At 37.2% G+C, this 15,724-nt stretch overlaps 1 protein-coding gene across 1 annotated transcript; it reads left to right on the top strand.

Annotated features, from left to right (window-relative positions):
* The first annotated feature begins 6,327 nt into the window (after positions 1–6,327).
* LOC139732752 (spermatogenesis-associated protein 17-like) lies at positions 6,328–15,076 on the top strand. Its single transcript, XM_071643600.1, has 8 exons — positions 6,328–6,395; positions 8,366–8,588; positions 9,541–9,644; positions 11,172–11,295; positions 12,282–12,470; positions 13,233–13,381; positions 14,179–14,308; positions 14,882–15,076. Exons 1-8 carry the CDS (start codon positions 6,328–6,330, stop codon positions 14,963–14,965), a joined length of 1,071 nt encoding a protein of 356 aa, XP_071499701.1. The 3' UTR covers positions 14,966–15,076.
* Positions 15,077–15,724: the final 648 nt, after the last annotated feature.

The raw sequence follows: 15,724 nt of genomic DNA, 5'->3' as shown, positions 1-15,724 counted from the left end.
ACAATTAGCTCACTCTCTCTTTAGAGCTGTGAGGCAGATTGGTCCCCCGTGCATCAGTGAACTCTTTATTCCTCGTGACGCTAGTTACAATACACGTTCTGGACATTCTCAGCTGAAGCTTCTTAGACCCAAAACCAATTATTGTAAGTGTAGGTTCGCATATAGAGGCACTAAACTGTGGAACAAAATTGAAAGATCAGTAGCTCCGTCCATGTCATTGGAGGCATTTAAGCGTTATATAAATACACTGACTAAAGATGTTTTATTGCCTTGTAACTATGTTTGATTTATGGTATCTGTGTTTTATGACTGCTCCGTTGTTAAAGTGAAATTTGTTTTTATCGTTCTGTTTTATATGGTTTTATTTTATTAAACTCTATTTTAGTTTAGCGTTCGCTTTTGAAAGTTTGTTTTAAGTTGTGCAATTTCTGTGTGATTTTTATTTAATTCTTACTTGATGTATTTATAATCTATTTTTCTTTAATGATGTGCAGTATATTATATATTTTATTCATCTTAGGGACTGTAATGGAATTAACAGTTTTTACTGTTTCTTTTATGATGTATTTATAATCCATTTTTCTTTAATGATGTGCAGTATATTATTTATTTTATTCATCTTAGGGACTGTAATGGAATTAACAATTTTTACTGTTTCTTTTATTTATTTCATGGTGTAACTGCCAAAAATGTGTTGCTACAGTTGTGTTACATGTATTTAACTTTTGAATCTAAGCTTGTTTATGTGTTTAGTATCGTTCTGTTTGTATTGTTGCGTATACATGATTTTTGTTTTAATTCTAGATGTATGTATTCTTTGCTTTATACCATTATGTATGTATGTATGTGGACCCCTATGGAAACCAGCTCTGCTGATCAGGGTGTTCCACCCCATGAAGAGGAAATAAATTCAATTCAATTCAATTCAATATTGAAACTACGGCTTTAATAGAAGCCTCAAAGGAAGCGTGTACATTCTAATATTATTTCCTGATTATCTTCATTCAGAACAAACCTTACTGGTGCATTTTCATGATCTCACAAAATGCAACCCTGAGAAATACGAGTATAGAACGAACACCGCGACACTTTCTGATATAGGAGGTTATTTTGAATAACACCGTGAAGGACTTATACTCACCGTGGGCTGCGGACGAAAAGCACTCATCTCAGCTGTCAGGTTTGGGTGTTTCTCAACCACTTTGGCCAAATTTGCATAAACATTCTCTGCAAGATTGAGCAAGGGATAAATTTGATAGAAAAATCAATTTCCTGTTTTAATGATGCAATCAAAATGAGTGGAGCTTCGTCCTGCCCTGTAAATTTCTTGGCAAAGATCTATACATGTAATCAGATGGTTAAACTTCATATTCTGCGATGTAGTGTCATCCCAAGACGAATTAATCCCAGTTGATTCTCTGAGAACACGAGCATCTACAGGCCTGATCATTCAGCGTTATGTGACGTTTTAGCTACCTCACACGCATGCACAGTCACAACATGCACCAACACCAATGAGGTTTTTATTCTTTCCACTTTTTTTCCACATCCCTGGCCAAACACAAATAGACGTCTGTTTATTTATCCACAATGCTCCATTTTAGCGATCGAGGGAACTTGTCACGTGATTACTACTCGTTATAGTGATTGCACTTTTGTAAGTTTACTCATCAGGGAAGTGGGACCACTGAAGCTTACTGAAGCTATTGTATGGACACATGGAACAGGAAATTACCATTGAATGAACACATTCCAAATGTTGTCTTTCGTGATCTTCACACATCGCACTGCTTCAATCCCGCTAGGATTCGAAAGGCCGTTATACGATGTAACCCGACTAACCATCCACATATGGTATGCGCTGTTGACTTACAAAATAATCTCAAAATTCTCTGCATGAACATTACAGGTTTTAAATAAGTGTAACAGTAAATTTTGCATTTGCAGAATATAGTTAACAAAGAGTAACTCAATTTTGCACATACCACACACACACATACACACACACACACATACACACACACACACACACACGGACACACACACACACTAATAAAAACAGGATTTTTCAATCAATTTACCCCTCAGTCATTTATGTTAAGACTACAATATTTGTTCCGAATGGCATATCTTATATTTTTAGAATTGATTCTGAGGAATTTTAGCTAATAATTAAGGGAATATAAATTGTGTAGAATTCGATATGGGAGATTGAAGGAGATGACGCTACTTTAATCACCTTTGCTAAAGTGAGTATTAAAACTTAATTGACATATAGCAAATAAAGTTCCATAACTTTTTCTTTTGATCGTGCGTGGTCCGATTGTGGTGATGGACACGTCGAGAGTTCTGATCGTCTGATCTTACTCATTAAGAATTAACTTGACCACACAATTTAATGGTGAGAAATGTGTTGGGCCCATACAGTGCATGGTACATGTCATGAACACGAGTTTCTGTAAAAGCGCCTAACATCAGAAGCCAACAGAAATGTGGACATTGTGGTATGGTCAAGTGCGAGTACAGTATAGTAATTTTATACGAACAGACAACCACTATACTGTAACATACGTCGGCCGGTACGTGTAATACTTCCTTGCAAGAGCACTTACAGCCGTACAAAGGTGGTGTGTATAGCTTTTCAATGGAGTGTCGCACCATGTACTAAGTAAACCATAATCCGTGCACCCGTGCAGAAATCTGCCTGCCTGATACCTTCACGCGAAAGGGAACAGCGATATACCTACACCCTGGGTGATCTGTAGCTTCACTTGTTCATGGTGTGATGAACGTAATAAAGCGAATGCAACTTTCGTTCGCATAGCGGCTAGGCTAGTGCAAGAATCTTAGTTTTTTATTCTTTAGGTTGATAAGTATGAATACTTCAGTTGAATATTCATGTCCTGACTTGTGCTGATAATAATTCCTACAGTGGTGCATTCACAGGGTTTTTTTTTCTGTTTTCCAATCAGAAGAATATATTATATACCGCACACCGGCACACTTAGGAAATGCTCGACGGTTGTGTATATTGTCGAGCAATCTGCACTGCACAACTTACCTCTGGCCCTGCAGTGTGTTAACACCGGTCCATGGAATACTAAAAGAGCTAAGGAGATGCACAATATTGATCTGTTCATCATGCTGAAACCAATCATGAATAATACTGAAAATAAACAGCGATAGAGGCAAGTTTGTCCCGAACGCTAAAATTTGCGTCCAAACTTTCCAGTGCGTCGCTGCACCAGTCACTTCAAGCATTGACCCAACTAGCAAGAACCAGCCTTGGTCAAGCATGAGTACCCTCATCATAAAAGAACGTTTGGTATAAGGGCTTTTAGGAGTGCTGTGTGTGGTCATTTCAATTCAATAAGACTACAAGCTTCTTACTAAACTTGATATACAATGCATAGGACATGCGTGTCAGTGTAAGTCTAAACCAGTTCTCAAACCAACAGGATTTCAATAAACCGATCGACGTATCACATTGGTGCTAAAAATGCCGGTCGAAAACTGTGTGGTATGTACATGTTAGACTCTGTACTGTCTTTGACTGCAGCGCACTTGTTCTACATCTTGGTTGCTAAGGATGATAATAGTACATTGTACTAGTGACACTGTACTTCATGACTTCGTTGTCTCAAAACGGGGAATAATAATACATTATGGACTGATAATTGGTACATCATGATAGATATTTATAATGCCTATGAAGAGAAAGAAAACAACAGCAACAACAAAGCTGGTGCTGAGGGGGGGGGGGGTGGAAACGTGGTGCGGCAAGTCAAAGAAGACTGGGTTTCGAACAGAAGTAGGCCTATTTTCCTGAAACATAATGTTACATGCTATCAAAGTCGTCGGCAATGTGCGTAATGGCGATGATAATGATCATTAACGTTATTTAAATGTCGTCATTGTGATGTCATCACTCTAAAATATGAAAGATCATTGATACTGGGCAGCTGAAGAAAAAGTAAACAACGGACAACCACCGAGAAGCGAGTGTGATTATTATATGATCGAGTATGAAATACGATGATGATGACAGCCATTAATAAAAATAGTGTCATGAATTGTAATGATTCCCATCCGCAGAGGGGGGGGGGTGTAGCTGTGAAAATAACGAGCACTCTCCATGTCGGGCTGTAATGCATCGTATTTACAGATTAACAATGATCACACTCTTCAGTTTATGCCCCACAAAAGCAATGAATCATGTAGGCCTATTCCTGCAGGAGTCAACAAAAGGAAAGAATACAGCATATTAGTGGAGATGTAAAATCTGTCAGTTTCTAAGAACATAATTAGAGCTGTGAAGGTTGCCAAGTAAAGCGAAATATCATTATTATTGGTCGCCCATTAACGCCCACTTCTCGGTTAGTAATGTCCAAGATCTAGGCCTGTCGCGGCAACCGTATGTCCCCGAGCAAGACCGTACGATTGATATTATTATGTTTGTTCTTATACGTCATATGCCATGGTGGTAGAATGGAATTGATTTGTTGTCATAAGCTTTCATCATCATAATCATCATCATCATTATCATCATCATCATCATCATCATCATCATCATCATCATCATCATCATCATCATCATCAGTATACGGAAATAGTGGCCGGGTGATCCTGTCGAGGCTTCTTTGGTACAGTATACCTGATCCCTGTATAACTTGGTGTAGGCGTATTACGCGTGTTGCAGTTGGACGGACGGGTAATTAGCCTTCTGCATACCGCACTGATTTCCTGTCCTTTTTTCTGTGTGAAATCGTGCACAGCAGACTCGTCGGCATAGAAAGTTTTTAAGGAAGAATTTGATGTTGGGAGGACCAATGTTTGTCCAAGGAGGTACTAGGCGAGCTAGTACCTCCTTGGTTTGTCCAACCAAGCTGGTATTAGTACGCGAGATCGGCTAGTATAACCTCTCTGTCCAACCTGTGCTTGAAAGAATTGAGTAGTGGAGCTGTGGATGAAATAACAGACAAGGAAGACTATTTCAAGAGTCGACCACTCTAAGTATTCATTTCTTAATTCTTTAGATATTTTGTCTGAAAAAAACCAAACAAACAGAGGTGTCTATATGGTACTTTCATGTAACTGGAATAAAGTAGACCTTCACTCGGCGTCAACACTGTTCATGTTCATGTTCATGTTCACTGTTCATGCACTTCAATCATGTCACCTCTTTTCTTCCGTTCATTATTGTACAATGTAACTATGATACTAGCATTGAAATAAAACTTCCACATCATGTTCAAGTTAAGTTGAATAAACAGACTAAAATCTGACTAAGAATGGTGTAGAGGGGTTTCATCAAAATCGATTAAGTAGGAAATGTATATATATTGTCAACGAAGCAGTGATTGTAGTCGCAAACACATGACAAGTTGTGAAGTTAAGAATGGAATGATGCCATAACGGTGTATATTCTCCGGCTGCATGCAAGTAATACCATATAATAAATCATAATACCATATAATGAATTATATGATAAAGACAGTGTTTTCGATCGATAATACTTAATTATCCCCTTCACCCCTAAAGTTCCTCGTTGCCAGACTTAATGATCTGGTGTAAATTATGCATCTTATTCAAGTACAAAAAGACACGCAAAGAAATTTAGTGAGAATCAAAATATACAAAACATTGGCAGACTTATGAGGTGATGACATCACTTACTTAATTACTTCTTGTGTACCTAATGTGCTTCCGGCTAATACAATTATTATCAATGATTATTATCGCTTTGAATGATAACATTTTGTTCATTAAAATTATATGAAACGTTAAAATTTAATATGCTTGTTTGTTTGTTTGTTTGCTTTTATACAAGGCCCGATTTTAATCAAACCTCCACAAGTTCACACACGCTGTTTGGACATTCTTTGTTTAAAAGCCATTTTGACTTCGGTATTAAATTACTTGATTCAACTGTCAGCAGTATTGAACGCCATGCATGTCATGATAACTATATGTCATAATGACTGGAAATACAGTTCGTTACATGGCGTTATGTACTTCATGATCAGTAAGTTGCTTTCGAATGTGCGTTGATTAATCTATCAATTTTTTTTTGATTTTTATTTATTTATTCATTTATTTTCTTTTTTTCTTTTTTTTTTGACATTCGGCAGTTGTCAACAAAGTGTCCTATCGGTAGCAGCAGCTGCAGCCACCGAGCTAAAACTGTGTTTTAGTTCGGTGGCTGCAGCCTACTGTGCCATCTTTCTCCGTTTGGCGTTATTATCTGCACAAAATTCTGTCGGAGAGGGCGTCAGATGTTTTTGTCACCTTGTTGCTCGGGTAACTGCGTCGCCACTTTCGCATAAGATGGCTACTCTGGTGAGGTTACAGGCTAGAAATGCTTCAGTAATGCAGCAAATTTTCATCAGAAACAGGTAATATACCATGGTATTGTTCTTATAATACTGAAATATCTATTTCAGCCCGATATAAAACGTTTCTCCCAATGCTAAACAATAAAGGGAGTGATGTTTGAACGATAGTACGCACAACGACACGAGATAGTAGTCCCAAATACTCATTTCTGTGTACTTTAACTGCCCCGTCAGTACAACTTGTATAGCCAGGTGCCCGCACCTCGTCAGGGGCCCGAATACCGTCACCCCGCTCAAAATCGTTTTGAGCGCACTGAACAAAAATGTATGCCCGGGACTGTGTTCTGTACGCTTGAAACTTGGCAGGACTACCACAACCAAGCAAATTGTGGTGAAAACCGAACAGTTTTTCGCGAAAATCTGAAATTTTAATAGGGCTATAGGAATACGTGTTATATCACCCGCACGCATCTTTTACGTGTATGTCTATGGGAACATCACGGTCACTCGCACACGTCTTTTACGTGCTAAGTCTATGGGAGAGCGTTTGACGACGATAGCTGCAAATTTTCAATATCGATCAGTGAACTTGTAATTCCATTGGAATTTTCAGCATTTTTCCTGTATGTGAGTTGGATTTCAAAAAATTTCAGTGGCGAAATGTGATTCAATCATGGGCAAACATTAACTATGACGAGGTGCGGGTCACCCAAGTATACTTGGACCTGACCTGGACAGTCATGACAAGATCTGCGAGGGCTTCCCTTAGTACAGTATAGCATGATCGCTTATTTCCAGTTACGTGAATTATCATCTAATAACCATCTAATATCAGACGTCTAGATCTAACTTTCATTTCAAGTAGAACCTAGGCCTAAAGTTACTAGCATATTAACTGGGACTCAACGATCAACGCCGGAACTATTTTTACTGTATTTTGTCCAATAAATTAGAGTCTTCTACTCTGTCTCTAGACTAGGGTCTATCGTTAGACGTCTAATTGTTGCGAGACAGCAAGTTGAAAGAAGTGTGATGAGAAATATGCAAGTATGTATGTCTGTCTGTCTGTGGTCGTGTGAAAACTAAAAAGGTTGTGGCTGTTAACGCAATAACGCCAAACGGTTAGTGACTACAACTGGTCTACTGTAAAAGCGGAAATTTTCGCGGTGTTGAAATTTTCGTGCATTTTGTGTAACTAGAAACTAGCGCAAAAATGAAAGCATGCGAATATTTTTGCTTGCCATAGTTCCTATGCATGATGTCTTGATTCCGCAGAATTAAAAACACGCAAAACTCTTCTGACCCGACCAAGCGCGAAAAATTAGTTGCGCGAAAATATCCACTTTTACAGTATTAGTATAGTCTACACAAGAGTGACTGGATGGTAAAGACACACTCATAGTCGTAGACTCGTATGGTATGGTTGTATAGAATATCTAACAGTTACACTGTCTTCTAGGAAATGCATTTTAACCTGACTTCATCCAAGTTACCATAATTTATTTGCACTGTGATTTATATACAGTATATATATATGTATATTTTTTTTTTTTTGCTCTAAAGCATGGGTTACATGAAAGATTCATTGCATAATTTTCTAACATGCTTGGCTAACTTCAGTTTCAGAATGTACAGGCAGTGTGCTGTAGGGTCTAGAAATAGATCCAGTAATCAGACACCAACAAACACCTACAAGTAGATCTTGTTGCAGGGATTTTTATAAAATTATACATGATATATTTCAAATTCAGGTAAAATAACTTTCCAAGTCTTCATCAGAATGGAATGTAGAGCCTACAGTATTTCTTTATTTCCTCTTTTGCGATAATTACCATTGATGTGTATGTTTCTTCAGTAGAGAACGAGAGAAAGATCAAAGAGAGGCCCTGAAAGAGCAACTGCACCATTAAAATGAACTTTATATGCGAAATGTGATATGAATATTATAGACTTGATTTGCTTGTACACAGGCAAAAAATAAAATTATTATATACATAATTGACAGTGATGACATTGTACCACTCGTGCAGAGATGCAGAGGAGCACAGAAGTGTGGAATTCAAAGCTGCACTGAAAGTACAAGCATGGTTTCGAGGGGTGAGGGTCAGGGCGTACATCAGACATCTCCACCGCTGTGCTACCATGATTCAAAAGATGTGGAGAGGCCATCTAGGACGAGGTATATTCAGGGTCATGATCAAAAACTTGATGTTGGTGATGCGGTTACAGTACTACAACAAAATGGCAACATTGGTAAGTATTGGTTGACAGAGAGGAATACGTGCAGATGCAGTATAAGAATTTGATAATATGGGATGTAGATGTGAAGGACACAAAAATGGACTAGCCATCATTGATCCATGCATGCTGTCCATTATATATATATATTTTTTTTTTTTTTGGAGGTGGGGGTTATATTGAAATTTCTGAAAAATGCCCTTTAAGTCCTTTCATATGCGACATTTCCAAACGTACAATGCATATGTTTACATCTTGAATTAACAATTACAGGAAAATCATCATGACTAAACCATGTACATGTACATCCATGTGCTGTGGAAACAATAGAATAGACCACACAATTGTGTGGTCTCATTGCAATTCATTTCATTGCTGTTTCTTTCATTGTTTTTCCCCAGTTTTGCAAGAGGAGGCATGTACACAAACTAAGAGTCTACATAGTAGCAGTCAAAGAGTTTCGAAGACATGCAGATTAGACAGATTAAATGGACAAACAGCTAATGAAAGCTTTGTAGAGTACTGCACAGTTAACAGCATTAGTTCACAGAGAGCTGTACTTGTAATCTCAAGGGAGTTAGTGCTGACCTTTTATAGAAGTTCACTTTCGTTTGTTTTTCCTTTTTTTCCCCATAGAGATGATAACTGTGGAGTGTCTTTCATTTTGTACGTGGAGAAAGAGATGTGCATGTGACTTTGAAGGCTGAATTTACATTGAGAGAATGTTTGCAATTGTACAGCAATATAACATTGTGTAAAGACAACCAAAGAAATGAGAAGTGAGAGAAACAGCAAAAGTGTCTTTTTAGTCATACAAATGATATCAAGTGCCATCTACTGACAGATATTTGGATGTTGTTATTATTTTTTTTTTATGACATGGTGAAAATGACCCATTTCTGGAGTTGTTGGATATCCTGGCATCCCTTTATTCTATAAGCCGCATTTCCTCTTGGTTTCAAATTAGATTCAAAAGATGTGGAAAGGCTATTACACCAGGAAATATGTGGCAAACTACTATAGCAGAAAGAGATACCTTGAAGGCCTTATCATCAAGAATGAAATCATAAGGTAAGTGCACACATATTAATGTAACATAACAGGGTATGATCCATTTCTTGTTTCTTGTCCATAATGTTCCACTCTTATACTTTAAGTTCTGCTGCAAGCCAACTTTCATCGAAACTTATCTTGCTTGCTTATTCAATTGTAATCAATTATCTTCAGAAAGTAGCTGCCTTCTAAGCTCTTTGATGGAGTAAATTAAAGGGATGGTAATGTATGCACATGAGAAGTGATAATATTCTCAATTGTACTACACTTGATTTAAGAAATCCTTAGTATCCATGCACATGTACAACGTGTAATGAACACATGTATGCACTTAACCAAATTATAATTTTGTAAGCTGTGAAAACTTTAAATCATGCCAAGTGTATGAATCAATATGCAGGGAATGCGATAGACAAAAAGGTTTGTGGAGCAAATACCAAATATGGGTCTATTCCAGATATTGTTAATCATAATCTACATCAACATGTCATGGCATGACATTAACTGGCAAACCAAAGTGACTTTTCAAAGCTTTGACATGTTTGTGACTCATCAAAGGACATCATTGAGCAAGGCTGACATATGACCTTTATATAGGCAATTCTACCACCCATGTGCAAAAATTCTTTACTGTCTGCCACTTGGACAGTCACACAACACAACTTACTAGCACTATGATCATAGAGCTATAAACTAGAGCAATGAAAATGTCAACTCCACATTACCCTCCCTTGCAAATGCTCTGTGAACACATGGAACACAATTGGCCATTTCTGAGGCAAAAAACATCCAGACCTCTCATGCAATGCTGAGATATTGATACAATGTGCTGCTCATTTTGTGCATTAATTTAACCACTTCTTCCATGTGAAAATATTGTGTCAGTGATTCCAGATATAAAACTAAGAAAAAAAAATGTATTTGTATTTGTTTTGCTGTGTTTTGTATGAGTTCATCATCAATTCACTATGTGTTGTGTACAAAATCCTCTCAGGCAGATCAAATACCTATTTTATTAAAGGGACTGTACAGTACTGGTTGAGATGGGGATTCATGTTTAGAACATTCCTATGTGAGATCATGAGAAACCTCTTATGAAATATGAAAGAGCATGTAATTTTAAGAAGGATTCAACATTTATTTGATGAAAATTGGTTTTCAAATGGCTGAGATATCCAAAATAGTGGTAATAATAAAAGGGGACAGGCCACTCCTTTTATTAGGATCTCTATGTTTCACCTTGTTTTTGGATATCTCAGCCATTTCAAAACTGATTTTCATCAAATGAACTTTTAATACCCCTAGAATTGCATGCTCTTTGACATCTCATAGAGTGGTTTCTGAATATCTTGCAAAACGTTAAAAGCTAAATCCTCACCTCAACAAGAACTGTACACACCCTTTAATGGTGTCTACTATGATGGCAGAGCAATTTGATGAAGTCTGTCCTCTACAAGTGATATATCTCTGTGACTATGATCCGTCTGTCGATTCAGCTACACTGACTCTATGTTTTTTCCCCTCTTCATATATGTGTTTATGTAGGAGGGAGCTGGAGGAGTACAAAGAGCAGCAAGATGCTGAGAGTGCCCAAAGATTGCAAGCTGAAGCTAAGGAGAAGGTTATTGAAGAGGCCAGGCGGAATCACTATCTCCTCAGTACAGAAGTGGTAAGATTTCACTCAAAAGAAAATAAATAGATAAATAAAAGAAGACATAAAGAGAAAGAAAATTATAACAGCTTTACACTTCTCAGTGACGGGCTATGCCAGTGATATCAAGAAAGAAGAAAAAAAAAATTGTGTGGTTAGCTGAGACCAAGCACTGGCAAACAAAATTAGATAGGTCCTCAATCAAAGTGAGAACATATCATGCAAGGCATTACAGAATGCAAAGGACTTATCACTGTTCTGGCTCATTAATACTTAAAGGGCAAACCTGGACCAGTGAACAGTTAGTCTGAAAATAGAGAGTAAAGTTTTATAAGCAGAACAGTAAAATTTGATCAAAATCAGATAAAAAGTAGGAAAGTTGTGAAATTGTGAAGTTTTGCTAATTCTTACCAAATAGTTCTCAAACAGGGGATGAGAGTAAATGTGAGTACGCCTATAGTATCATCACCTTGCACTTTTTTGATTGATCATGTACAAAAAAAAAGAAAAAAAAATAACCCTGACAAAAATGTTAATTTTCTACCACAGAGGTGTAATATCGGTCATACCAGGCTGAATATACTTCAAATCAATGAGCAGTCAGATATATCAAGATTGAGATAGGGGCATAATTGCATTTGAACACAAAACTGAAAGTTTGATTTTGTGTACAAACTAAATGGCAAGTTGTGAGGTGATGACATTGCCAACTCGCTCATTTGCATGTATTCATATTGACTGTTTATTAATTTCTTTGCAAAAATTACGAAACTTCACAATTTTATAACTTACCAAATTTTCTCAAATTTTGATCAGATTTTCTCTGTTGTGCTTCTCAAATTTTACTCTTTCTTTTCAAACTAACTTTTAAGTGCTTCGGAATTGCCCTTTAACACCATGTATTTATCTATGTCTGCTGTATATAAAGATCCATTCTTTGTAGGGCTTTTGAATCAGTATGATCATGTCGTGTTTGCTTGTGCACTCCTTCGTTATGTCTCCAGCTACCAGGGATATACAACTCTCCCTTCAAGCCATACCCTGATGAAATGGAATTCCTTCTGAGGAGTGTCAAGCCTCGCCCACCACCTGGTCCAAAGCAGAAGCGAGAGAACAGATCAGGGAGAGTGGTAGCTCCAAGCCCACCTCTTCCAACCACAGTGCCCTTGCCACCCATTGGTCAAAAACCACAGGTATATTTTGACCCTCCGTTGGCAAAGCAACTTAATTGGAAATCTAAAGCGTCAGTCTTTTAATCACGTCCATAGAATTGTGCATTACCTTCACAGAAACAATACGAAGAGTGTTCAAGAATTTGCTATTGCACCTTCAATTGTTTTATAAGTACATGTATTCCCTAAATATTTGTTCATTCCTGCAATTTGTTGAAATTATGGAGATTTGGCAAGTTATTTTGTCTATTCTTCCAAATAGTCTTGTGGTTGATCGTCTCTCTGGAAATTACGTCTATTCGCTCAAAATGTGCGATGATGCATAATGTGATGGACACTGTTTAACCTTTTATCTTGACTTTTTCCAAATTTTCAGAATAAATGACCTTTGACTATAATCCTATGGGTTTTTCCCAAGCAACCATTTGAGAACCATTGTAGTACTCCTGAAGATATCCTGACTTGTAATACAGTGTGTTCCCATTATAGCAAACATGATTATAACAAAATTTTGGATACAAGGAAGTAAATTTTAAGTCCCAAATTATTCATTTGGTTGTAATGAAATTTTGATATAACGAAAGAAAACTGACAGTACCAAGGACTTATAACGGGAGTTGCCTGTACATAATTACGGCAGACTGACCACTAACATCAATGACATATGACCCTTTTCCACTGGGACGAGCTCAGAGGAATTCATAAGTTTGAGATAAAGGGAAACTTCTCTTCCTTTACTTTCCAGGGACTTTGTTGTAATGACTTCTGACTTCTTTCTTGTAGGGTCCATTTCGAGAACCTGTGGAGGTTCAGATGCAGCGTTACAAGCCACTGCAGCCCACGCTTAGAGTGGCGACATCATACACATCAGTGGAGGAGGCCAGGGCAGCCATGAGGTCCAAGGAATGGATCATGAGGGTGAATGACAACATGTAAGTTTCCATACAATATAATCTAATGTTTGACTAGTCTATCAATCACTTGCCTATGGGTAAATCTGTCTGTGTGCATCCGTGTGCTTGTCTGAAGGTGTATGTGTGTAGTTAATTCATTATCAGCACAAAATACCATCATCTCTTCTTTAAATTTATTTATTTAAATACTGTAAAAGTGGTTTCTTTCGCGTACAGATACTTTCGCAGTTTCCATCGGTGCCGACTTTTTCGCGTGTGTTTAAATTCACGGTCGGCAAAATCTGTGAATTCACAGTCAGGAAAAACTGTTTTATTTTGCACATGAAAACCCAAACTATAATCCAATTATTCTTTTATTTATAAAATAGAAATTAAAATCAAATGCAGGCTTACCTGAAATCCTGTCTCTCGAGTACTTTATAACATGCTTGTACCTACATTGCACAGTATCGCTGTGTGTGTGTTGACCATCAATACACTCAATGCGCGGAATCTTCGTGTGTGCATGTGCGCCATAGCGTTGTAACAAGCGGCGAGTTCAAAACATTTTAATGTGATATTAGATTTGCGGTTCAACCTCAAAGCGCGAAAATAAAACCACCGCGAAAGAAACCACTTTTACAGTACATCTTTTTTTTTTACTAGCTGAGTGATAGTTCAGTTGAAGACTAGATTTTCTCTTTGTAGTTCAGATAGCAAAAACATGTGCATATTGAGCTTGTTTCGCCATGCATTTCCATTGATTCGTCTTTATGCTACCTTTCTCAGAAATGTATGTCATTTTTTCATTGTGTCATTTTCTTCCTCATACTCAGCTTTGTTCCATTTACAAGAAGAGACCGTGCCTATGAGCCACTGCTGCACACCACCTCTCAGTATGGCCACCTACCATATGGGACACACTTTTACCGCGAGTCAGACGAAAATAAACACATCACCGTTGAGGTTAGCTATTTTCTCAGGAATATGTTGTGCATTGAAACAAAAACTGATGCAAAGATGTACATTCATTATAGAAGGGACCCTCTCTCACAGAATAAAATAAGCACTGCATCTCAAATGCTGAAGTATGATACAATATGACAGTATAATCATAAGCATCAGACTTCATAAAAAAGACCTTGTAGGAAATGTTGAAATTGATGCTTTTGAAGAAATTTAGCAATATGATATTTTTTCATGAAAGTAATGAAGCCAAATCATAAAGTCCCTAAAAAATTCATGTATAACTGAATCCACCTTCTAAATGAATTTTCTGTAAATTTTGCTGAGGTAAGTTCAGATGTGAGGAAGAGTTTGTTTATTTGTTTGTTTGTTTGCTTGTGTGTTTGTTTTCTTGTGTCAGCCAGTTACATGACATATAATCGTATCAGATGCTTTCATCAAGTTGTAAAGTTGCATCTTATGCAGTGGAATTTTAAAGGTTCTTGCTGTGTAAACTTTTTTGTTTTTGTTTTTGATAATCTCCCTCTCCGTGGTGACTGATGGATTTGCTTCTCTTGTTTCTATTTCCAACAGAGATTTCAGCCAGTGGTTTCACCCATTCCAGTTTTCGAGAAGTTGAATGACACCTATTCAAAAGGCACTGAGACTGTGCCTTAGCGATGGAACTCAACTATAGCCGCTGTGCTGAATATTTAAAAGGACTGCAATACCTAGAAAGCAGAATGACTGTTTTCACATTGTGCTTTTCCTGCTCAACCATCTCTCAAGAGTTGCATAAACAACAATGGAATCATCGTTTGTTTGCATTGCATATTCTTCGAAGTGTTATATTTAATGTGATGTACATATGTACATATGAGATATATCTTTTTTTTTTAAATCCGACTTTGAGATAAAGAGAATGTTAGCTGAAGGCTAGCTAAAGGCTATCCTATGATGATACCCAGTGTGAAGTGGTGTATTCCAAAAGTGAACCTTTCACAATGTCGCACATATTATTATTATACCATCCTTGAAAACATGTTGATCATGCCCAAACCGTCATTTTGAATTGATTTGCTTTGCTGTCTGTCTGTTCTCATCTGCAGAAAAGTTCAGAGGCAAAGCCCATACTGCTTCCCAATGAGAAACCTAATCTAAGTTTCACACTGTCACATGATATAACAGTTTGTTGCTGTTATCTTTATTCTTTTTTATTTTATGTCAAAAAAGTGTATTGAGCTCATGTATACTATCATTTGGCAAAATCTCTAAGCTTATTTCTGTAATGTTTCCAATTGTAATTGTAAAACATGAAATTTTCAAGACATAAACAGGGAAACCCCATAATAATAAGTTCACTTACAACAAGGTACCACTTTTAACAAGGTGAATTCAGTGATCCTTATTTTCCATTTCTGTATTTAGCTGATGTGT

Source organism: Diadema antillarum, unplaced genomic scaffold (genome assembly GCF_040938485.1).
Source record: "Diadema antillarum isolate AM-2024a unplaced genomic scaffold, OU_Dant_1.0 seq00000446_RagTag, whole genome shotgun sequence".
Taxonomy (NCBI): domain Eukaryota; kingdom Metazoa; phylum Echinodermata; class Echinoidea; order Diadematoida; family Diadematidae; genus Diadema; species Diadema antillarum.
Note: the sequence above shows the minus strand (reverse complement) of the source record. Positions and strands in the feature narration are given on the sequence as shown.

Bases quoted from the DNA above. Each gene is read 5' to 3' on its own strand.
- LOC139732752 (XM_071643600.1), top strand. From the start codon at position 6,328: ATGGCTACTCTGGTGAGGTTACAGGCTAGAAATGCTTCAGTAATGCAG. The intron at 12,471-13,232 runs GTATATTTTGAC...TCTTTCTTGTAG, and splicing joins CCATTGGTCAAAAACCACAG to GGTCCATTTCGAGAACCTGT. The intron at 14,309-14,881 runs GTTAGCTATTTT...TATTTCCAACAG, and splicing joins ATAAACACATCACCGTTGAG to AGATTTCAGCCAGTGGTTTC.